The 25,045-nt window shown below is 36.8% G+C and overlaps 1 protein-coding gene across 2 annotated transcripts; it reads right to left on the bottom strand.

Moving 5' to 3' along the window:
* Nucleotides 1-1,027: 1,027 nt before the first annotated feature.
* ctdsplb (CTD (carboxy-terminal domain, RNA polymerase II, polypeptide A) small phosphatase-like b) lies at nt 1,028-23,344 on the bottom strand. 2 transcript variants are annotated; one of them, XM_053486753.1, is made up of 8 exons: nt 22,601-23,344; nt 13,391-13,554; nt 11,750-11,782; nt 9,749-9,850; nt 8,152-8,208; nt 7,564-7,656; nt 4,433-4,618; nt 1,028-3,508 (listed from the first exon to the last, which is right to left on the bottom strand). In XM_053486753.1, the coding sequence occupies exons 1-8, from the start codon at nt 22,674-22,676 to the stop codon at nt 3,383-3,385; spliced, it is 837 nt and encodes a 278-aa protein (XP_053342728.1). In that variant the 5' UTR covers nt 22,677-23,344; the 3' UTR covers nt 1,028-3,382. The 2 variants fall into 2 exon arrangements, with proteins under 2 accessions (XP_053342728.1, XP_053342730.1); XM_053486755.1 differs by lacking the exon at nt 11,750-11,782.
* Between the last annotated feature and the right edge of the window lie 1,701 nt (nt 23,345-25,045).

Consider the following 25,045-nt stretch of genomic DNA (forward strand, 5'->3'; position numbering starts at 1 on the left):
CGCACAGTATGTTTTTCAAAGGTGAAAATCTCAACGTTTTTCGCCGAACGTCTGCTTTTTAGTAACGCAAAATAACGTTTGTACATTTTTAAAAGCATACATTTAGTAGACGGTCGGTGGTTGAGGCGTTGGACTGCGGTTCGGAAGGTCCTACGTTCAAACCCCAACCACCACCACCACGTTGCCCCTGTTGGGCCCTTGAGCAAGGCCCTTAACCCTTATTTGCTCAGACGTATAATAAGATAAAAACGTAAAGAAAAAAAAGTCGCTCTAAATAAAGGCATCTGCCAAATGTTCTGCTCGCACATCTGCAGAAAAAAAAACAGCATCTACAGAGGATATAAAAAGTCTGGACATCAAAAGGTGGAAAACGTTCTGAAATTATTCATCTTGGACAATTTTTCACACCACAAAAACCTTGCATTTTGACAAGAGGTTTGTTTTCTTTTTCTCTTCATATCCACTGTATATGAGAAGCCAACAGGAAAGCCCGAACTAAGGGCGCGTCCAATGAGAAGCCCCACCCACACCGTGGCACGAGAGGTACGCTCCATCATAGTGCCACCATTTGAAATGTCCCAGTTGTCAGCAGTCGGTTAATAAATGACGAAGCCGGCCTCCCGCGGCCTCTTTCCCTTCCCGCGTATCAGAGGAGGGTATGAGAAAGAAACCCGATCCTAAAAATAGGCGAATGAATAGGCGTTATATCATCACATGACATCACAGCACCGCACCTGCGTCAGCTTCTGGGCCAAAACAAATACTTCGCATACAGAGTACTTCAGGAGCACATAGGACCTTTGTAGTTTATTTATTTATAACCAGCAACCCGTATTAAACAGTAATGCTATAAAATTTTCTCAAAACATTACTTCCACCACACAAAATATGAATGTGTTGAATGATAACCAGGAGTCATTTAATTTCCTAAAAAGGTGCTTTAATATATAACGTCATAGTCTGGAAGAAACTTTGCAACAAACCATGGATCACATCACCTCAAAAAAAACAAAACAAAACAAAAAAAAAAACAACGTGGCACTGCGCAGCCTCGTCACCGATTTCCAGAACTGTAATGAATGTCTACACGGCTTTCCAAATAAAGAACAAAAGAAAAACATTAAAGGAAAAAAAAAAGGACAGATCCCCCAAGTGGATGTAATGCTTATTAGTAACTCTAAACATGATCTCGACACCGTAACTAGTCGTGCCTTTAAACATTTGTGGAAAAAAAAAAAATAAAACAAGCTAAAAACAAAAAAAACTAAAAACAACAACAACAACAAACATCCTTGACCAACACTGAAAGTGCTCCACCCTTTGACACCTTGTTTAATGTGTGTACATATGTGTGTGTGGGGGGAGTTGGGGGAGACGCTGATGATACGAATGAGGTAAAAGAAATCTCTGAAAGGGCAGTGTTGTGTTTTACAATCTGTTAATGCATGGTTTAAATTGTACAGCATTTCTTAAAAAAAAAAAAAAGACAAGCAGAAACCCAACACTGGGTTTAAATCAAAAAAAAAAAAAAAAACAGCAGCAGCAACAGCAGCAGGGTTAAAAAGAAAAAAGAAAAAAAGGGAACAAAAACAGTGTCTGAAATTAAATACTGAAAGATTAGCAAACTGAAAAGAAAGAAAAAATGAATGAGATAGAGGGACGAGACAGAATTCAGTTTGTGTAAATATCGTGGGATTTAATGCAATCAGGCCACGGTGTAGTGTGTAAAAGGAGGGAATAATTAAAAATAATTTAAAAAAAGGAGAGGTTGTTGCGTGTTTGGCGGCTCTGATACACCGCTGCTCCTCTCCTAGGCACCATGGTGAGAGAGGCTAACACACACACACACTCACACACACACACACAAACAGCACCTTGAGCCTCTGCACTGCTTTAAACAAATCTGCAGATAGACCTTCACTTTCTCTCGCGTGCACGCATGTACACACGCTGGTCTGGTGTGTGTGTGTGTGTGTGGTACTGAAGTCTGCTATGACGTCACAGCAGTAGGGTGCAGGTGCAAAGTTTAAACGCTAACGTGATGAGAAGTATGACACAAAGCGGATTTAAAAACAAAAAAAGACAGGTTTGTGCTGATAATCTGATCACAATAATAATAATAATAATGATGATGATGATGTATATAAACATCATCAAGTTCAGCGCAAAGTATAAAAATTTCCCCGTATTACACGGGACGCTGCTGGGCCGATGTCCGTGTCCTGCTTGCTCTGGAGAGAACTGCATTTCTAACTGTAACACCATCATTAACTGATACAATGGCATGAAAGTTAATCTCAGCAAACACCTGAGGGACATTTTATGACGATCGGACGCGTCTCTTTCTGGCCCATATATATATATATATATATATATATATATATATAAAATACGCTAAAAAACTGTAGGAGAAAGTGGTGGATCTTTCTGACGCCAGCTTTAAAATGCTAACTAATCTTAAAACACTAACTAAACCTAAAACTCAGCGTATCCATACCTAACCACCTGTGGCGCTCCGTGGACGAGCGCTGGGACGGTCAGACACGATTGTCTGTGTGTCCTGTACCATCGCTGGACCTACGCTAAAATCCAGCGAGGTTTTTTTTTTTTTACCCAGAAGAAGCCTCGTGGCGTGAAATGACGTTGGCACGATTATAGACGATCCGCGGTCTCCGATTGTTCTCGCCTCGCTGAACCAAAGAGGCTGCGGCAGAGTGTAAAGACCGCAGAACGCAGTGTGTGAACGCATCCTTTTGGTTTTACATGACAAACAAATGACACACAAGTGAAAACAAAAAGCAAAAAAAAAAAAAAAAAAAACGACAACACTGATGGAGACGATTGTAAAAGAAAAGTAAATAAAATCCTCCAGCCTGGATAACACTGCCGTTAACAAAAAAATGTAATAATAATAATAATAACCTGCCTCTGTTTTTTTTAAAGAGTAGAATTCTGAAAATCTCTGGAAATATTTTTCACGTACAAAAATGTTTTGCCAGTAAAAATGACATTCAAAAAAGGCACTTTGTTGGGTAAGCAAAGAGGAAAGAAAACCCCACAGTCCCTTAACACCTGCATAGCATCAACCCAAAGATCTGGATTCTCTCGTTTCGTGAGGGAAAAGAAAGAGTTTGGCGTTTTTGTTTTGTTTTTTTGGTTTATTAATAAGCACTTATGCAAGTGGCTCTCTCGTGAGCTGTAGTAGTGGACGATCGTCGTCGTGTGGGTCGCAGACGTGACGATTGGTTGGTGTGTGAGGGGGGCGCGAGGACGAGGACGAGGGCAGGTGTCGTCTGCACTTCCTGTGTGAGCTGCGAGAGCAGGGACGACCCTCCGACCTCTCTGCTGCGCCCCGGGTGGTAAGGCAGGACGGTGCAGCTTGCTACCTGCCTCTGAGGTTCTGCAGGACGCCGTAAACGTCCTCTTCCTTGCTCAGTCCTTCGAAGAACGGAAGCAGGTCCAGCAGCTCGGTGTCGTTCATGTCGTCGAACCACGACTGCACGGGAACCTGCGCAGCGAAACACACGTGGTTAGGTAAGTAATGTACGACTGAGCAAAGAATAAAAAAATTTCATTAAATAAACAAGACCACAAACATGGTTGCCAGATCACACTGAGAATCCTGCCTAGACAGTGCTGAAAGCCAACACACACTGATTATAACCAAATAATAATAAAACCAGTCCTAAATATCATACTGTATCTCATTTATATATCCACACAGTTCAGTTTACTTTCATTTGTTTTATTTTATTACCTGCTCAGGTCACATTTTTGGTGATAGGGAGATAGGGATTTAAAAAATTTACATTTATAATAGAGATGAACCAGTCGATCGGCCAGTGACTGGAATTGGCTCTTCAGTTTGATAGGAATTAGTTTTCAGATTGTTTAGCTGTGACCGATGATCAGCCTCATTAATGCATTAATCGAAAAATTTGTCCCGGACACTTACTGTCAAAGTGTTTGAGGCGGTAAAATATTATGGCTTCTTTAAGATTCTACAGGTGGCACACTCTATATAAATTTTTATCCCATGTTGTAATAGTGAATTATTTGCTAAGTAATAAGAACTGTAATTTTTTATACAATAAAATATATATAATTATATAAAAAAATTTTAATTAATTTTCTCTCAACAGTTGCAAATCACATTATTAATGCTTTATTTTAATATTTGTTCTGATACAGTATTGTATTTACACTAACTGCATACACAGGATATGGACTGTGTATGTAGACAAAAAAATAATAATTTATACCATGTGATTTACGTCTTACTTCGGAACGTTAAACAGCATGTACACACTCAGAGCCAATCAAATTGTAGCCTTCTGTAACCTTTCCGCAGAATATCTGAAGCTGAGACTACCAGAACTGTCTGGGTGAAATCGGTTCAGGTCGGTACGAGTGAGTGCTGAAGCGTTCTCACAGCGTTCTCGGGGTGAAAGATGTAAGATGCCGGCGAGTTGTCCACTATGATGACGTTGCGCAGCTCTCTGCCGAGTCGACTCAGGTCTTTGACGTAGTTTCCTCTGTGGAACACGCAGGATTCCCGAAAGAGTCTCGCCCGAAATACTCCCCACTGGTCCAGGAGGTCGGCCACAGGGTCAGCGTACTGAAACAAAGGTTTACAGGGTCACCAGGGAAGCGGCATGACCTACACTACAACCTCCTGAGTATGAACAAAGCTAACAGAACTGATTCATCTGTTTTATAGTTTCTAGGAAGAGCCACAAAGTGACATGCAAATCTCTTTCGATACACAGGTTTTAGCCTCAGGGAGTATGTGTTTGGGGACTTACCTGCTTCAAATCAGAGATAAATACGGGCAATCGAAAAAAAAGCTTCGCTAATAAGCATACAGCCGTTCACCTTGCATCCTACCGCACGTTACAAAGACGGGCTAGCAGACAAAGCGCAACACTACAAGCGCCAGCCTTTGACTCTTAACAACTACTGCTGCATGTACAGTACAACTAAACAAGACATACCAAAAAAAAAGGAAGAAAAAAAAACAGCGCCTGAGACGTCAGATACGGTCACGGCAACAAAAGAAAGCTTCACAAACTTTTTGTCTGAACAAGACGTGAAAGCTCTAGGCTCTGCAGGCTAGCGGCGCTCTAACACTACCGGCGCACATTGTGTACGAGTCATGGAGGCTGGAGAGACACTTACCCATGCATTAGCGGCTAAAACAAATGCTGGCCACAGAGACAGAAAAGGAAAAAAAAAAAGCAGGAAAAGGTTTCACAACTCATTTACAAGCTTTCTGTCATGCTTCAAGTGAAGCGTCACATCAAGAGGCGTAGAGAGACTTTTAAACTGTTAAACTCTATAGAACAGAGAAAATTCGAAATTTCAATCAGAAATAAATCTTGCACTATAAAAAGGTCCTGATGGACAGTTTTTGAGTCTAAAATAAACTATTCTGAACTTCTGGTACTTACACATGTGGACAAAATTGTTGGTACCAATGAAAGGAAAACTCACCATGGTCACAGAAATAACTTTAAAATTCTACGAATGTTAACCAATGAAAGTCAGAAATTGCTTTTCATCCATGCTTCAACGGAATTAGTTTATAGGGGCATGTTTCAGCTCCTTTCAAAGATGCTCAATAGACAGCCACTTTAGAACAGTCCAATGGTTTCCTCTTAGCCATTCTTGGGTGTTCTTTGCTGTGTGTTTTGGGTCAATGACCTGTTGCAAGACCCATGACCTGCGACTGAGACCGAGCTTTCTCGCTGACACTGGCCAGCACATTTCTCTCTAGAATCTCTTGATAGTCTTAAGATTTCATTATTCCCTGCACAGATTCAAGACACCCTGTGCAGCAAAGCAGCCCCAGAACATAACAGAGCCTCCTCCATGTTTCACAGTAGGGACAGTGTTCTTTTCCTGATATGCTTCATTTTTCCGTCTCTGAACATAGAGCTGATGCACCTTGGCAAAAAGTTCCATTTTTGTCTCATCTGTCCATAGGACATTCTCCCAGAAGCTTTGTGGCTTGTCAACATTTGGCATATTCCAGTTTGCCTTTTTATGATTTGTTTTTAACAATGGTGTCCTCCTTGGTCGTCTCCCATGTAGTCCACTGTGGCTCGAACGAATGGTGCGATCTGACACTGATGTTCCTTGAGCATGAACTTCACCTTGGATCTCTTTTAAAGTCTTTCTGGTCTCTTTTATTACCATTCGGATTATCCGTCTCTTTGATTCTTCGTCAATTTTCCTCCTGCGGCCACGTCCAGGGATGTTGGCTACAGTCTCATGGATCTTAATTTTTTTTTTTATAATTTCTTTCGAATCTCCTAAAGCAACTCTTTCCTTCGCTTCCTCTGGTCCATGTTGAGTGTGGTACACACCATTAATTCAATTCAATTTTATTTGTATAGCGCTTTTAACGATTTACATCATCACAAAGCAGCTTTACACAATCAAAAGAATTGTAGACACCTGTGATGCTAATTAGTGGACACACCTTGAATTAACATGTCCCTTTGGTCACATTAATTTTCTAGGGGTAACATAATTTTTGTCTAGGCCTGTTCCATGAGTTTATTTTTAATTTTTTCATAATTCTGTTGAAGCATGGTTGAAAATTAATGTCTTTCATTGGTTAACATTCATAGAATTTTTATTTATTATTACTCTTGTTCTCAGATTACAGTATCTGTGACCATTGTGATTTTTGCTTTTATTGACCGAAGGGTACCAACAATTTTGTCCACATGTGTAAACAGAAAAAGTTAAATATTTTTTAAAGCACTTGTTTTTCTATTTATTATTACAAAAAATGTGATGGGTTTTTACAAACACACTTGACACAATACTGTACAGCTGATCTTCATGTCTTAAAATAAAAACTGACTGGTGTTGTTGTTACTTAATTACATAAGTCCATATGTATTATTTTATAGTTTAAAAAAAGAATTCAGTATTGTTCTGGAAAGAATTCCAAACTTGTGTCCAAACTTTTGACTGGTAATGTGTGTGTGTGTGTGTGTGTGTGTGTGTGTGTGTGTATAGAATCAAATATATCACAATATAACTTATAGCAGTAAATTTTGTATTCAAATATTAACATTTTACTTTACTAAATTTTACTTATTTTACCTGAAGGGTATACATTTTTGTAAGTGTATAAATTATATTACAAAAATGTATATATACTGTATATACATACACATACATATACAGAGAGGATTTTGTGCAAAAAAATAAATATATAAATATATAATATATAAATATTTTTATAAAAATAAATAAATAAAAAATAAACAAACAAAGTATTTTTTAAAACACTTTCTGTGCATCCAGTTTGAGCTGGTTAATATTTACTTTTCCATCGTGAAACATGAACTAGAGCCTCGGGCGTCTGTCCACTTTTTTTTTTTTTTTTTGAACGCGGAGCGGAAAAACGCCTGCGGGAAGCATGGGGGGGTGTTTGGGCCTGGTTGTGTAAAATGATCTTACCACGAGTTCCTTTGTGGTGTTTATGAAGCTAAAGTGTATTGTATTGTTTCGAGGTATTATGGGATGTCGTTGTGGGGCTCAAACCTTGGCTAGGCTGGCTGTGAAGAGCACGCACTCGAACAGTTCTCCCATCTTCTGCAGGAACTCGTCCACATGCGGTCTCTTCAGAACGTACACCTGGAACGGAGACACGCCCTTTACTCCAACATGCTCGGAGCAAACACACTCGCACGTACACACACACACGAATCCACCTTGCACTGTACAGAGTCCGGCCTTGTTATGCAAACACGTCGCTAATGGCGGCAGGAGCGCTTTTTTGTAGATGTAAAGCTGCCACCCAGTGCAAGTAATCATGAATAGGCCAACCAGGACAGACACAGCCTATCCTGGATTACTTGAACGAGGGAGCGGCCAAGATTGGAAAAGCACACTGAAAATGACATTGGGTAAACACAATTACATTTTTAATTATTAATTTATCATTCATTAGTTCGATAATGCAACTTTTTTTAAGGTAGATTTAAGATACATAATTCAAATGCTGTCCATTTCAGGTTCAAAAACAAGGTTTAAAACAACCTAAGGGGGTAAAATATTTATGCACAGCATAAACATAATTTTTTTTTGTAGAAAAACTAAATGTGCTTGTACAGTTTTACAATACCCTACCTGATGCACCGTGCCATCGATCTCCACCGGAACGATGAAATCAGCATTACTAATAGGCTGTGAGGAAAGAAAACGCCATAATAGATAATTACTCACTGAAAGAGAGAGAGAGAGAAAAAAAAAACAGCTCCACTTCTGTTATCACCTCTAAAATGTGACGGAAAAAAGGGTTGCGCAACAGAGTGCTATGTATACTGTATATACTGTAATAGTTCCTCTAACTAACAGCAGGGGGCGCCTGTGTCCTTTCAACACTTACTAACATGAATAAGGGGTATAAAAAAACAATAATACAAATGTAACTGCTACAATGCAATAAACATAATAATAAAACAGAACATCTTCACTATCCAGCTGAAAGTGATGCATACTCGCAAAAACAGGAAAGGATTATTTAAAGCAGAATTCAAGACTGCACATGCCTTGTAAGTATTTGCCTCCTGGACAGTTTTGACTTTCGTCTTAAATTATCTCCCGAGTCAAGGAATCTTCCTTCCTAAAATACCTGTTTAGTCACTTCTCCCATAGGCCTCTCCTCGGCACGCTTTTTACCGGGATTAAAAAGATGGTGTCGAACGAAAAAAAAAAATCCCCAGACGAATTTAATCTGAAGGAATCTCAGATCCGATTACGGTCGGGTGATTTGCTCAAAAGGTTTCGCGCTCTTCTGACCTCTGCTGCACGCCGTTCACACGTACAGAGGTCACGATTAAAACTCTAGAGCACACTAGGGGCAGCAGCGATCACACTTTTAATCCTCAGCATTCTCTTACTCCTCGTGTCACTTTATTTTAAGTATCTAAGTAGGCGACAGACCCCGAAATGATGGAATGAAAAAGTTAGTAAAATGTATTAAGATTGTCTTTCCCGTAAAAATCCTGAATAAAACCAAGTAAAAAAAAAAAAAAAAAAAAAAAAATACACTATTTGCCTATTAACGACGCCTATTTGCAATAAACAATGCAATTTATTTTTAATTACGCTCCCATTTGACTCCCTCTCATAAACACTAAACAGATTTTAGCCAGCTGCAATAATAATCTAAATCTGTACATGCATGTGCGAGCTATTTTTTCCTCTTCTATTTTTATTTCTTCTTCCTTTTCTTTCCTTCCTCCCCCCCCGACTCGCTCCCTCCCTCTCCTAACAGCAGTTTAACCGTTTTTAAACAAAATAAAAAAAATATGTATATATTTTTTTACCAAGACCTTACTGTGCTCCAAATAAAGTTTCATGGGAAAAGAAATATATAAATATATCGACAGGAAACACTTATCTAGCTCGTTTCTCTAAGCATAATACAGATAGCTCAACAACGTTTAGCACATGTCATGGAAAATAAAGAGTATTAAAGACGATATAGGACAAAGATAAAGCCTACATCCACACAACCCTCACCGCAGCCAGGAAGTGAAGCATTCGCTTATTTTCATTACTCGGCATTAATGCGTTTAACTGAATAACTAGCTCGGGGTTCGATTTCATTAGCTTGTGGGTTCCCAGGCAACCAAAACATGAGACACGGCAGCACAGAGATGGAACAGCTGACGCGTTTACAGTTTTGTCCGGCCCAGATAATACACACATGCCTACCTACCTTGAAGGAACTGTGCACCAGCGTCTCGTCCAAGTCGATCACCACACACTTCTTCCCGTAGTCGTTGATGTTGACCTCTGGGAGGAGGTATTTCTCCGGAGGCTGGAGGGACAAAACACATGATGAGGATGAGAAAGGACGAGGTGTCGAAACTGAAAATACTGAAGCTGCAGCAGATCGAGGTAGCTGGTAAAAGCGTTAAAAGGAATGCAGTCGGCAGCAGCGACATTCCAACTTCACACCACAGATTTCATTAAAAAAAAAAAAAAAAGGAGGGGAAAGGGAAGAGGTCAAAGGCAAACATGTCAAACAGATGACGACGATGGAGCAAAATGCTACGGGGCGTTCGTGTGGTGATGATGCTACGCTTTCTCCTTGTGTACATGTGTGGTGTTCTGCCAGAAAAATAATCAATACCAAGAACCTCAAAGATCGGCGGGCCAAAAACTGTGATAAGCTTCGCAAACATAAAAGCATGTCGAGCGTGTGTCGAGAGAATGAATCACTCGTCTTTTCCATGCTGGTGTTTTATTAGGGAAAAGGGACGGTGCTGAAAAACAACGTCTGAGATTCATCACCAGCCAAACGGTGCATGTGTAATTATAAAATTTACTCCAATTACGCAGCAGGGGTATGCGATATAAATATATATAAAAAATTATAATTTTAACCACCATTACGCAGGACATCTGATTCCGATGTGTTCTGATACAGAAATGTTTTTATACTTATTCATAGTAAACAAATAAACAAATAAAATATACATTTTATAAATTAATAAAATATATATATATTTAAAAAAAGAAAAAAAAAACACTGAAAAGGATGGAAAAAAAATGAATATCAGAAAAAAACTTTTAAAGCCAAAAATAATAATAAATAAATTAAATCTGTATTAACTATATTTATATATGTAGTTAAAACTATCAAATAAGAAAACTGTTTTTTCTATTTTTATTATGCAAAGTTACATTAAATTTGTACAGAACTTGCTAAAAAAAGTAAAATATAGTAGCGTTGTACAATTTTAAAGTTTTATTAAGTTTTTAATATTTTTCTAACAACAAAATTTGTAAATGTTTTAACATCTAATTAAGATTTATTAAAAATGTTTTTCAAACAAAATTTTAACTAGTCATCTGCATCTAATAAAAAACAAAATACTTATTTATATATCTTATGATAGTAAAGATTTTAAAATATATTTTAAACAACAAAACTGCTGAAAAAAAAATCTGTTTTTAAAAAGGGGGGGGCTAACCTTTAATAATTCAAAACTACATTTTAATAAAATATCATCTGCTTCTAATTGAGTTGAAAGTAATTAAAATATTTATATCAATTGAAACTTACCTGGTCATTTAACAAAAAAAATTTAATCTTTTAAAAAATTGTAAGATTTATATTTGCACCAAATCTTAACCAATCAATTATTCCAAAAATATTTTCCACAAAACTTTAATATACATAGTGTTGACATAAGATGTTGTTTAAATTTAAAAGATATCATGATACCCACAAGATATATCTCAGAAAAACCTACTGTGGTGTAAATGATCCGAACACTAATAATACATCATTACCAGACACACACACACACAAAGAAGAAGAACAACCCTATTCCATTGTGTTAGCGCATTTTCTATTCCGTGTCTCATAACGTGAGCGTCTAGTATGTGAGAACATAAAGCCTTGGTACGGTCTGCGCCTGCCTTTATTTAAAAAAAAATAATAATAAAAAAGCCTTGACCCAGGATGTGTGTTGTCAGAAACATTCCAGTCAGCACAGCGATTTTAAAAATGTAACAGCACGTGCAGAATTTAAAGCAAACAGGAAGTAGATTGGTGACAGGAACTGAGCACCAGAGCCAGTATGGAGGGGGAAAAAAACAAAAGAATCCCGCTCACTCGGCATGCAAAAATAAATGGATAAATAGTTTTTTTTTGTTTTTGTTTTAACCACACACAAGCATGAGGAACAAAAAAGGGGGTAATACATACACCGGGCACAGGGACGACCTCAGCCTGGTCACACTGGGCCACGACACACCCCGGGAGAGATGGAGACGGAGAGAGTACACAAACACAGGACAGGGGTGAGGGGAGACAACAAACACACAACACGTTCCAGTGCAGAGAGATAACAATGAGGCAGACAATGGGAAACGCAGAGCAAAAACTGAAAATGAAAAAAAAAGGACGGGGGGGGGGCGGGTATCAAGATGGTCTAAAGGGTTTTAGAATACCTTTGAGATGTCATCTAATTTCAGTCCAGAGAAGCAACAGCAATGGATTTAAGTTAGTACACCATTTACCTACACTGCTGAGAATAATCACAAGGACCCAAGAGTCAAAAGAAAACATCTCCTCAAAACCAACATGAAGTTTCACCCCGAGCGCGGTCCGTCAGCTGACCTATCTGTTGTTCAGTGTGAGGATCTGGTCTGGTGGATTCAGCTCACGTTTAAAGTGACTACCTCATCTCAAAAACACTCGCTTATCCGATTCCTGACCAATCGGACCGTCACTGCTCTGTTTTTAACTTCATAGCACTTTTGTTCCGTTAAGACTAAGTCTGAAAGTGAAAATTTTACTTGAAATATTTTAGATATGCTACATACTGTATGTCTATGATTAAAAAGCTTAGAGTGTAAAAGCTCAATTCATTTAGACTGACTCCTTCTAATATTACATAAAGCAAAGATATTAATATTAACAAATATTATATTATACATATGTAATTTTTTTAAAGATTATTTGTCTAAAAGATTATAAGATTGATTAATAAAAAAGCAAAAGCTAAAAATTTACATTTATAATTTTTTTACTGCCAGTAGTCTACTGATTTAATTTAATCATTTTTAATAGCTTTTTATTTATTAATTTTATTTGTTTTAAATTTTACAGTTATTATTGTAATGTCTTTATTATTAATCATGAAATGTTTTTTTTTCGTTTATTTGCCTAAATAAATAAAGTAAAAATAAAGCAACAATTTTCATTTATAAACAGTTCTTTTATTGTCATATTATTAGCTTACTAGTTTAATAATTTTATTTTCATTAGGTTTACTTTTTTTTTAAATATATATATATATATATTTTTTCCTTTTTTTATCTACTTATTTATATTACTGTTGCTTATAAATGTATAATCATTTTTATATAATTTTCCTTGAATATTTTAATCCAAAGAAAGAAAGTCTTTAATTAACTATTTTTTTTTTTTTTAAAGGCACCATTATTATTATTATTATTCATCTTCTTACCATTGTTATACTACTACATTATTAATTTATTTAGCAGCATTGGGTGATATGGAATTTATTATTACTGTCTAATTTTACTTTTAAATATCATCACTTTGACTCAAACAATGTGATAGAAAAAATATTAAAATGTTATTATTAACATTTATAAACTTTTAACAAACAGAGTAGTCACTATTATTAATAGCAGTAGTATCTGAATGCTGTCTGAGGTCAGCGTGCCATGATACAACTGGAACTTCTGACTGTTTATAAAATATGAAACTGGCAGCTCCGAGCTTCTCCGTTCTGACCTGGCTGATAAACTGTGGTCTGGAACAAGGAGTAAAAGCGTGGGCACGCGTGTTCTCTCTCTCTCTCTCTCTCTCCCTCACCTTTGGCGGCGCTCCATTCTCCTCCACGGGCGGAGGCAGGGGGCTGCTGGTGTTGTTGTTGGTGCTGGCGGGAGGATCGACTTCATAACTCCGCAGGCAGCAGAAGAACGAGCTGAATAAACTGCGGTGACTCTTCTTCTTCAGGCTGCTGCTGGACAGCGAAACTGCACCAGAATAAAGACACACAACACAACACGCGATATGTTACGGGAAAGAATTTATCCCAATAAAGATAATAACATTAGGTTCGCTTAGATGCACACGTGAAACTGATCAGCAATTTGTTGATGTGACGAAGCAGAGTTACTGTTATTAATATGATTGGGATTCTTTTCCTTTAACAACACTTACTACCATGATTTTATTTTTTTTTAAATCACCAAGAAAACAACAAATACTTTCACTTATTTATAGTCTGATTTAATCTGCAAAACAGACAGTTCACGTAACCTCTATTATAGCAGATATTAACCTCAGCATCATGTCTTTCTCAAAGTCAAAAAAATAAAAAAGTGCTCGGACACAAGAAACTCCTTCCATCAATGTTAAACATCTCCGGCCAGAAAAGTTCACTAAATCAACAATTAAAGAGTTCTATTTTTCTTATTATTAGTCTTAAATTATGCAGAGCACCCATAAAAGGCAAGCTTGTGAAAACTGTTACTATGATTAAATGTAAATGAGAAAAGTAATAAATAATTAACACATTCCGACCAATCAGAACTAAACAGCAATACTGTTTACCAGATATTACACAAAATGTAAATAGGATGTAAAAAAGTTTAATAATTTACTTCTGGTTGTGAGACTGAACTCCTCAATTCAACTCATTGTGTACATTTTACAGCCAGGTTTTCTATATTTATCTATACTGTAATAATATATTTTTTATTATTATATTCTTTTTTAAATTATTTCTTTTTTATTATATCAATTTCATATTTTATATTCCTTATTTGAGTATTTTCTTTTCATACTCCATTTTTTTATTTTATTTGAATAATCTTTTAGGTCATGGGCACCTTTGAACACATTTACATTCGCAGTATGACATATTATATCATACTGACTGTGTATGAATCAAATAAAATGTGAATCTGATTTGATTTCCTTTGTACTGATAAACATATACACATTTTAAACTTGGTTTAAGTCACATGACCCTCCCCCCCCATTGCTCTAAAGTCTTTATGCTCCGTTTCACTAATGAGTGTTTTTTTTTTTTTTTTACTATTTATGTCCACAAAGTTATCATCACATTGTGTGTGATGCTGTTATATTCACTTTTAATCATTGCTTTGTTTTTTGTTTTTTTTACCATGTGACTTCACTAATGGTGCGTTGGCGATCGACCTGAGGTACCCTACGAAGTACACTTCACAGAGTGCTCAGCCATGTTAAGTGTAATTCCAAACCGCAGGGAGCGAAAATGTTCAGTTAAAAAAAAACACGCGAACGGTGTAGGACAGCGGGTCTTCAGTTAACCGAAAAGAAGGGAATGAAAAAATTTCTCTAAGTCATTGCATTGCACTGGAGCATGAAAAAATTTCCACAGCAGCAGCGTCAGGTATCCCAGGTGCTTATGTTACCATGGTAACGCACAGAGGACGTTTTTATCGAGGGAAGTTCCCTTTACCGATATTCCCTGTACAGGGAGCAGGGAGTAGGGAGCACCCTGTGAAGTACCCTTCACACTAGGGCTGTGCAAAAATATCGATACATCTAACTATTGCGATAATTTCTTTTACGATAGTGTATCGATAGTCAAACCTCAAGTATCGATACTACACTTAAGTTTCTAATAGTTTGGAGGCAAGAGAGTTTTTGGTCTAACAGTTTGGTGACAATGAATACCTCATATTAGAGCATTATGTTCCAGTTTTATGTTTACTTGATGAACTTAAATTTTTTTGCTTAAATTTATTTTAGTTTAGAAATTGTTTATTTAATTTATATGTAACTTTAGTGGCATATACATTTTAGTTGAATGTTTAAGTGTTGTGTTTTATAACAATATGGACTTCAATCACACTGTGCCGTTCTAATGAATTGGAATGGATGGAAAATAAATTGGAATTGGAATTTTAATTCGTCTGCCTACTTTATCAAGTTGTCAATATAATGTGACACACATACTAATACAAACTATTGCAATATATCACAATATGTATTGTATCGCAATATATCGTGATTTATCGTATCGTGACCCATGTATCGTGATGCGTATCGCATCGTGAGGCCCTTGCCAATACACAGCCCTACTTCACACGGAATAGAACGCAGCTCAAGTGTTTAAGAAATCTTCATTCATTAATTTCTTCCCCAAAGCTCTTGATTTAAGACAGTCGTTCTAGCTTATGAAAACATATCGAAGAGGTTCTTAAGCCCAGTTGAAGTCGTTCGAAATCTCCTTAGTTGTTTTCTTTGCTTGACGCAGGCCAACAACTTGACCCTTCTCATATGGCAACTTTTTTTTTTCAGGCTGTGTATATGACAAACATCCAAAGTGGTGCTTGGTGAGATACAAGGGCACTCGCTCAACTATCCTATTTTTCCCCCCTTGGCCTAAGAACGATTTTACACTTTGGTGTGGCGAGATGCCACCCGAGTCACTCACAGCACTCTCTCTCTCTCTCTCTCTCTCTCTCTCCCTCACACACACTAATAATAATCCTGTGCATACCAGAGCTGCATTGAGTGCTCCAAACTCCGACACTGAGGTCACCGGTGCGAGAATGCCCTTTTAAAAATAGGGATGGGAGCGTGAAGAGGGGAGGCATGAAGGAGGAGGAGGAGTGGGGGGGTGTTTAAAGGGAGAAAATGAAATGAGAGACCCTGTCTTCCTGACTCCACCCTGTCGTCTATGAGCCTCACGCTCCATTTTAAGTGCAGGCTGGTATTTTGTTTCTTTTTTTCCCGGACAGAAGAAAGAAGGCTCCGGTGTGCAACGAGCAAGTGAGAGATATTGGAAAAAAGAGAGTGAGAGAGAGAGAGAGAAAAAGAGGCGGCACCAAATGAAGGAAGGGAGAAACGCATCAGAAAGCCAATAGGAAGCCTGGATTCTGCTCCTGCCCATTTAGTGGCGAAAAAAAAAAAAAAAAAAACTTTGACTTGGTTGACTTCCAGACAAAAAAAAAAATTCCAGCAATCTGTTTAAAGCTTCAAATCTAGAGTGCAAATAAAAACAGGAAATTAAACTTATTAAATTTATACCTAAATTAATTAATGTGTATATTTATTACAAATTTTTAGAATGTTAAGAATCTGAAAATGTTTAATTCATTATATACGCAAAGAATCTATTGACTTTAAATAACTTTTGTTGATAAAACTGGGGTAACGCTTAAACCTCAACCCTTTAGTATCAATATTAAAGCATTAATGTATTTATATTAACTTTACATAAAAAAATTTATAAATAAAAATAAAAACCCTGAATAGTTGTTAATGCTATTTTGACCTCCATCCCAAGCAGTGACCTGAAAAAGAAGAAAAGCCTCCCGTTTTTTTTTCGCCTAAATTTGCTCAGCCTGCTCACATCACCCTACAAGACACGACATCTTTTCAACCTTTGCGTCAGAGGAAAATAATGAGCTACTGTAACCCAGCCTCTCCCTCATTATATACGAGCTCATGGACACGTACGACTGACTGGTCAGCGTCGCCCTGATCAACAGGAGAGAAAGAGAGAATGAAATGGGGGGAAAAAGCATGTCCCTCCCACCCAGAGCAAGCGTGACTAATTTTGTCAATAACTCTTGGACATGGACAGCTTTGGCATCGACGGGATCTGAACCCACCATCCTCCTGATTAAACGCTTTCCCTGATGCTGTCGTTGTAAAGGGACAGGGTTTCTCTCTTGGGAGAAAAAATAAATAAATAATGCCAGCGCTTCACAAATAAACCACTAGACTGCACGCCGAAAAACTTTGACACGTTCCTGACGTGACCAAAATGTTCTGATCGACGACACAGGGGAAGAAACCAAAGAACATAAGAGAAAAATCTCAACAAAGTGTGTGCAGTGAGCCAGGGAGAGATTATATTTCCTTTAGCGAGTGTTTAGCCTTAAGGGTTTCTTACACACACACACACACACACACACACACACACACACACACACACACACACACACAGAAAGAGCAACAGATTGAAGTCTGCTCAAATGTGATCCTGATATCAGACTTTATCTGTCCCCTATACCTCTAATGTAGCCAAATGCAAAACTATTGGCACCTTAAATGCTGTTTGTACATAAACATATAATGTTCTTTCCTTCTGCAAGCATAGTGCTGTAATAATTATTGGCACCCCACCATGAAGAAGGGGAACCTCTTGCCCCAGTCTAATCATGTACGATTTCTGAGATTTAATAAGGATGAAGATAGTTGAGTAAAACCAAAAAAAATAAAAAATAAGTTTAATACCACAAACGGATCATCATCATGAAAAAAAACAAAACAAAATTATTCATGTTCTTACATTTGTGGACGTCCTCTGTAAATTTAGCAGTTTTAAATAAGCTTCACAAAGTATACCAGTGGATATAACAATAATAAATAATAACAATAATAAATAATAAATAATAATAATACAATACTAACTTTCCTGGCTTGAGTCTTTAGTTCTGGTTTCACTGAACCACAACACTCAGTTCCAATCATACTTTTAACATTTGTTTTTCCCCAAGGAGGATTTCATGACGTACGTTTTGAAACATTTCACAGGATAACAGCTTGTTTTAAAGACGTGTTCTTATGCGGAATTTTTTTACCACGATCCCAATCTTTGTTTCAATATTTTAAAAAAACAAACAAACAAACAAACAAACAAACAAACAAAAAAGAAAAACATCCGCGCTCTCTCCTTGAAGGTGCAAATAATGACGGAGACGAATAGAGATTACGCGATCCGCAACATTGGAACAGAACTGCTATAATTTACTCTGTAAACTTTTTACTTGACTTTTTCTTTCTTTTGTTGAAATGATTTAATATTTATATTATTCTTTTTACAATCCTGTTCTAAGTAGAATAGCATAAAAACAATGGTTTACTGGATACTAAAGGGTTTCTTTCATTTCTTAAGGAGCCATCGTTTTAAGAAGGAAAATGTATTTTCCCTACTTTCAGAACAGAAGACCTTTGATTGACTTTCAACAACAACAAAAAATTTAACTATTTAAGTTATTCAAGTCAAAAAACTAATTAAGGTAAATTGTTATTCCATTATATTTCCAAACTACTTTTTGTCACCAGATCTATTATATCTTTTCTTGACATTTTATTCAGTGATGAGATTTAAAGAATTACTTCATCTTCCTTAACAGCAGCAGCAACAACAACAAAAAAACAGCCTTGAAAAATTTTCACAGTGTTTACATGACTCCTAGCGAGACAGACATCACGTCTGGGACAGAACTGCTGAGACAACTTACAAAACAAACCCTATAATATAATCATCCCCTGTTGTAGACTGCAGTAAGTAGTTAAATGATAAATCCCAATCAGCGTAAACGCAGATACGTTCAACACGTCGGTAAATCACAGCATGCAGGACTGTGACCTCTGCACTTTGCCTAAATGAAAAAGCAGCTGTCCGAGGAATCGAACGTAAAAGCCTTAAAAAACTGCTCATTTCATCAGAGCGATCTGATGCCCAGATACGCCTCTCTGTTACGTTTTGCTGCTGATAGCGGAGCGTTAAACTCGTCCCAAAGCATAGATGATGACTATAAACTGGGATTTAGCTTTCACAAGTAAAAAGGTGATCATGAGGGTTGGTAAAGTGTCATGATGTAATCTAACGTACAAACTTCTGTTGTGCCCCAAATTCAAACAAATCTGCTCACTCTGGACTCACTCCTCATAGTTTATAACATTATAAAACAACACACCCGCCTACAGCTAACTTGTCACTGGCACTCTCTCTTTCTCTTTCAGCTAATTACAAATACGTGATTAATACTGACAAAATATTTTATTAAAAACTCTAAATTAATAATCTTATGCTTTGATCTTTTTTGTTTGTTCCACACACACACACACAAAAAAAGATTTCCGCAAGGATTTCCTAACTAATATTTTCTCGTCATTTTCCACCACCGTCTTGTGTTTCTCTTTCAACAGTCTATTAATAATGTGATATTTTTGACAGGGTTCTCATACGCATGGGAGTTTTATTTACAAACCAAACTGTACTACTGTAACCTAGCGTATCGAATATGAATTAAAAGCAACGCACCTTACTGATTCCTAATATTGTATACATAATATAATAAGAGTTCAAGGCCTAGTTGTATTTATTTATTACTCATTAGTGTTGACTTTGTATAGTGATGTTACTGAGATATAAAAACCACATTTACATTTTGTGTAGAAGTTTAATTAATGGCTTAACTAAGCATGATCAAAATTTTTTATTTTATTATTATTTTTTTTAATCTAAAAATCACTATCAATGCTTTATTTATAGTTATCAGTAGGAGTGGGGTGTTACGACAAAAATATATCACGATTCGCAAACGCATTTCAACGACATATCATGATGTAGCCGCACGTCTGCTAACATTTAGATTCACGTTTAGGCATTGGGCAGATGCTCTTATCCAGAAAAACTTGAATAAGCAATTTAAGTTACCATCATTAGATATCCCTTTACACTGGTTTACTAGGTTATTAATGAACTTAGTTCCCACCTGTACACTGTACAATCATGTACTATATATGCACATAAAAAAAAGTGTATTCCTATTATTTTGAAATGTTTTACCTCCTCAATGCACCATAATTTTAAGTTCTTAAGTACACACCTGACTGCACTCTCATGAACCGAACTGTTGTAAAATATATGTGTGTGTATATGTATATATATATATATATATATATATATATATATATATATATATATATATATATATATATACACACACACACACACACACACACACTTTACCCTAACTTTCTGTTGTTGTTTTTTTTATGTATTCTTCTAGTGGAATTTTTCTTTTCTATCTTTTCATTTTAGGTCACAGACAGTCGTTTAGGGATTTTACTTCATATCATACTATGTATGGTTGTTTATGTGACAGAATGTAAAAAATGTAATTTTATTTGATTGTGTTTGTTATTAGAATTTATTTGAAACTTTATTTTTGTGAATTCTGTACTTCTTTCACAGGAGCTTAACACAGTGTCAATCCCTGCTATCCGTTTCGACTCAAATGAGGATGGGTTCCCTGTTGCGTCTGGTTCCTCTCAAAGTTTCTTCTAATTGCCATTTCAGGGAGTTTTTTCTTGCCACCGTCGCCCTTGTCTTGCTCATCAAGGACAATCTGATCATTATGATTTATACAAAGTTTCTTACGCTACCTACAATATCACAAAACATTACAATCCAGTGATATTGATAGTGTTGTCATATCGACTCACAATAATTACTATATCAGTTAAATCTAAAAAAACATCTCGGCACTGGATGTGTTTCAACGGTGAAATTTTTTGCAATAAACAGTTTTAAGTGCATTTTTAAATTAGTTATGCATATTTGTACACTAATTTATTTTGTCATTTTTTCTCAAAAAATTATAAACTTTAAGGTATAAATTTATTAGGGATATAGGGATGCACCGAAATTTCGGCCGCCGAAAATTTTCGGCCGAAATAGCATTATCGGTTTCGGCCGAAACGTAAGAAAGCGCCGAAAATAAAAGCCGAAATTGTCGCCACGCCTCTCCCATCCTCCCGTCTCGTTCGCGCTGTCATTACGCATCAAACACGGAGTATGTCGGCGGTTCGGAAGCACTTCAAAGTTTCAGATGAGGACAGCAAAGTTGCAATAATTTTAATTAATTTGTAGTTTTTTTTAATACAAACAAAAAGAAAATATTTTAAACGTTTTTTTTTTTAATGAAGCCATTTTCGGTTTCGGTATCGGTTTTCGGCCAAGTGCATCCAAAAATTTCGGTTTCGTTTTCGGCCCAGAATTTTCATTTCGGTGCATCCCTAATTGTATAGCTTAGTAACGTTTAAAGAACAACACTTCATGGTTATCTTTAAGTGGTACTGCACTATCACTAATTGTAACTGCACAATACAAACAATATTACAAAACATTACATTATCAAGTAAACAATATTGATAGTGTTGTATTAACCCAGCCTAATCACTCTATCGTTTCAATCTAAAAAAAAATATCTCGGCAGTGGGTGCGTTTCATCAGTTGAAATTTTAGAAATCATATTTTTTAAGTAGAAATGTGAAGTTACACAATTTTTTTTTATTATTTTTGGTCTTTCCCCCGAAGTTATAGACTTTTACACGTTAGAGTTTACTGCTGCGAATTCGCGGTTCAGAGTTCGTGGCCTCTGTCATTCACGGATATTTCCTTAGAACCTAGCTAATAACTGTTCACAGAAACCACAAATATACTTTTTTTATGGGTTTTTTCGTGGCAATATATAATTTTTCATGTGTTTTAGCATTAAACTATTAAGGACAACATAATTGACTAATTTTATAACATGAATTTTAACATCAATTTAACTAAATTTCCATATAAAATATACATTTGTAATGTAGAGAGAATACAAAGCAACCATAGAAGAAAATGCAGCTGGTGATGGTGAATTATTACCGTATTTACCCTACAGTACTGATACCAAAGAAAACGCACTTGCATGAATTACAGTACATACTGTAGAGGGGGTTCACAGAACTACTAATTTTAACAGCTAATATTAAATAGAAAAACAATAACTAAAAATATCAACAATACGATACCGTGATATCAATATCGATAATGTTGTCATATCGACCCACCCTAATTAAAATATCAGGTCAATCTGAATCATATAAAACTGATGTGTTTTAACAATGATAGTTTTAAAAATAAAACGATGATCTGCAGACATACTTATTATTTTTTTTAAATGTGTATTTTAATTTTTAAATGTGAAGTTGTACACTAATTTATTATATGTTTAGTCCTTTTTTCCGAAGCTGTAGCCTTTAACATTATACACATTAAGCTGACGACAAAATAAACACTTGAATATCGCTAAAACGTAAACTAACATCTTTAAAGTTTTAGAAATAAATCCTGTCAGTAAGACGCTGAAGATCAACAGCTAGCTAACACAGTTAGCGCAGGCACGCGCGCGCACACGCACATACTCTCCCTCAAACGACCACAAATCTCAAAAGTCTTACCTTTTTCAGGATTTGACGACAGGACCTCGTCCTCCTTTGGATTCCTGACTTGCGTTATGATGGACGTGTTGTCCATGGAAACGACAGGTTCTTCCTGTTTCCGAGGCTAAGCTAAGCTAAGCTAGTTCTAACGCTATAGAGTCTCCGTTCCGAGTTGCGCAGACGTAACTTAGCTTAGCTATGAAAAGAAAGAAAAAAGAAAAACAACAAAGCTAATCCAAAGAAAAAGATTTTATTTTCTAGTAAATCATTTCCTTAGCCCCGACGTGCACGGATTATCAGCTAACTGGCTAAGTGTTGTTGTTTTTTTTTTTTTTGCTAACTTGAGTTGAGTCGCGAGCTAGCAAAGGAGTGAGCGGAGTGTCTCGCTCGCTCGCGCGCGCTGCTGCTGCCTGCTTTAGCTCGATGTTGTTGTTATTTTTGTTATTAAGTCATTTGGATAAAAAATTGCGTTAATGTTATCCAAAATAGAAATATTCTACTACGACTTAAATTGCCTGTACATATACGCGATGCGCGGCTTGATTAGTCGCTAGTTCGTTAACTCTTTTAGAGAGAAACTGCGAGTTTTACCGTTTACCACCAAACCCATAAACACGGACTGATCCAAAACAAGCAGAGAAACAGGGGGGAATCCAGTGATCAGGAACGAGCTAATCACTCGGTTTCCCATCCAAGTCGTTATTGCAATGTCCGTGTTTCAGTGTTTTCCTCTCAATATGGTGGCGGTGTGTGTTTAACATGCAGCACACACACCGCAGGCACAGCAGCAGGAGGTGGGAGTTTCTAGGAACCCCCTCCCCTCTGAGTAAAAATAAAAGCATGCCGAGCATAACACAACACAACAGCTAACGAATTCAAGGACTTACACCCTAGGATTAAGGATAACCCTTAGTTTATTTGTATATTTCAATGTTAATTTGTTCATATATATTTTTTTCTTGTTAACTTTTCACTTCATCCACATATCAATCCATGCATGAAAAAAAAATAAACTACAAGCAACAATCTCATTGTCTGCGTTTTCACTGACACACCACACAACATCTATATGAAGAAATGAGTGAAGTTTTTAAAACGTTTAAAAACAATACCTTTTTGTTTTTCCTCGTAGAAATAAAAGAAAATGTAGAAATGTCGCCATCTAGCGTTTACAAAATGTTATAACGACTTTGCCTCTCAGCTTACCGCGCATGCGCATGTTATAATCCACACATGCTTAGGCGCCAAAGCAATACTATTTTAAATTACTACACACTTCATCCATCCATCCATCTAGGAATCTCTGTAATCCAACTAGGGGCCGTGAAGGCCAATGATGATTACCATTGTATTTATACCATTTATTTATGTACATTTATTCACACACAACACACAGCAATTTGGGAACGCCATTAGCCTAATCTTTATGAGGAAACAGGAGAACCCAGAGGAAACCCACCAAGCACATGAAGAACATGCAAACTTCATGCACACAGACTCCGAGGCGGGAATCGAACCTGATTACTGGAGGTGCACTGGACAGTGCTATTCACCAAACCACAGTTCGTCCACAATCCAAAATATAGCGCATCCCCTAATAGCATCTTTATCTTCTATACTGATTTATCCTGTACACGATGTTTAGAGCCCGAGGCTGGGTATATCCTGAAGAGGGTGGCAATTCATTACAGGGCACACACACATACACATACGACGGGGCAATATGGGGACGACCCTTAGCCTAATCTACTTGTCTTTGACTATGGGATGAAACCCACTAAGCACAGGGAGAACATGCACACAAACCAGAGACAGGAAATAAACCCGGGCGCTGGATGTGCGAGTATCTATTACATATTAATACTTTATGCACTTAATTCATACAGTATGCACTCCCTACACTAGTGAAGGAATTTATAATAATATATTTTGTATTATAATAAATTTAAGACAGTTAAAATATATTTTATGGAGAATCTCTCTGTAGCAGTGAACTCAAATGAAAACAAATAGGCCATTCAAGCCCCAAACCAGGGCAACACTCACATCTGCTACTTTCCTGTTAATATACCTGTATTATGCCCTTGCAGGATCACTGGTGGCTCGTGGTTAATAAACTAGGTTACTGATAGGAAGAGCAGGGGTTCAAGCCATAACAGTGCCAAGCTGCCACTGTAACACCCCTGACCTTTTCTATTCCAGGAGCACTGTACCTTCTCTGACCCCAACTTTCTAACAAGCTGCAATATGACAATTGCACACTTTACTGTGCTGCATGTATGTAAAAACTTTTTTTTTTTAAGTCTTTATCTTTTTATACATATTTATAATATATATTTTAGTTATGGCACTGCACCCACATCAGCGTGATGTTTCACAGCAGTATATTGCACATACAGATGCACATGTCTGCACTTATAAGGCCATATTTTTTTTTGTTCTTTAATTTTTTTTTCTTTAACT

This window comes from Clarias gariepinus, chromosome 25, assembly GCF_024256425.1.
Source record: "Clarias gariepinus isolate MV-2021 ecotype Netherlands chromosome 25, CGAR_prim_01v2, whole genome shotgun sequence".
NCBI classification, from domain to species: domain Eukaryota; kingdom Metazoa; phylum Chordata; class Actinopteri; order Siluriformes; family Clariidae; genus Clarias; species Clarias gariepinus.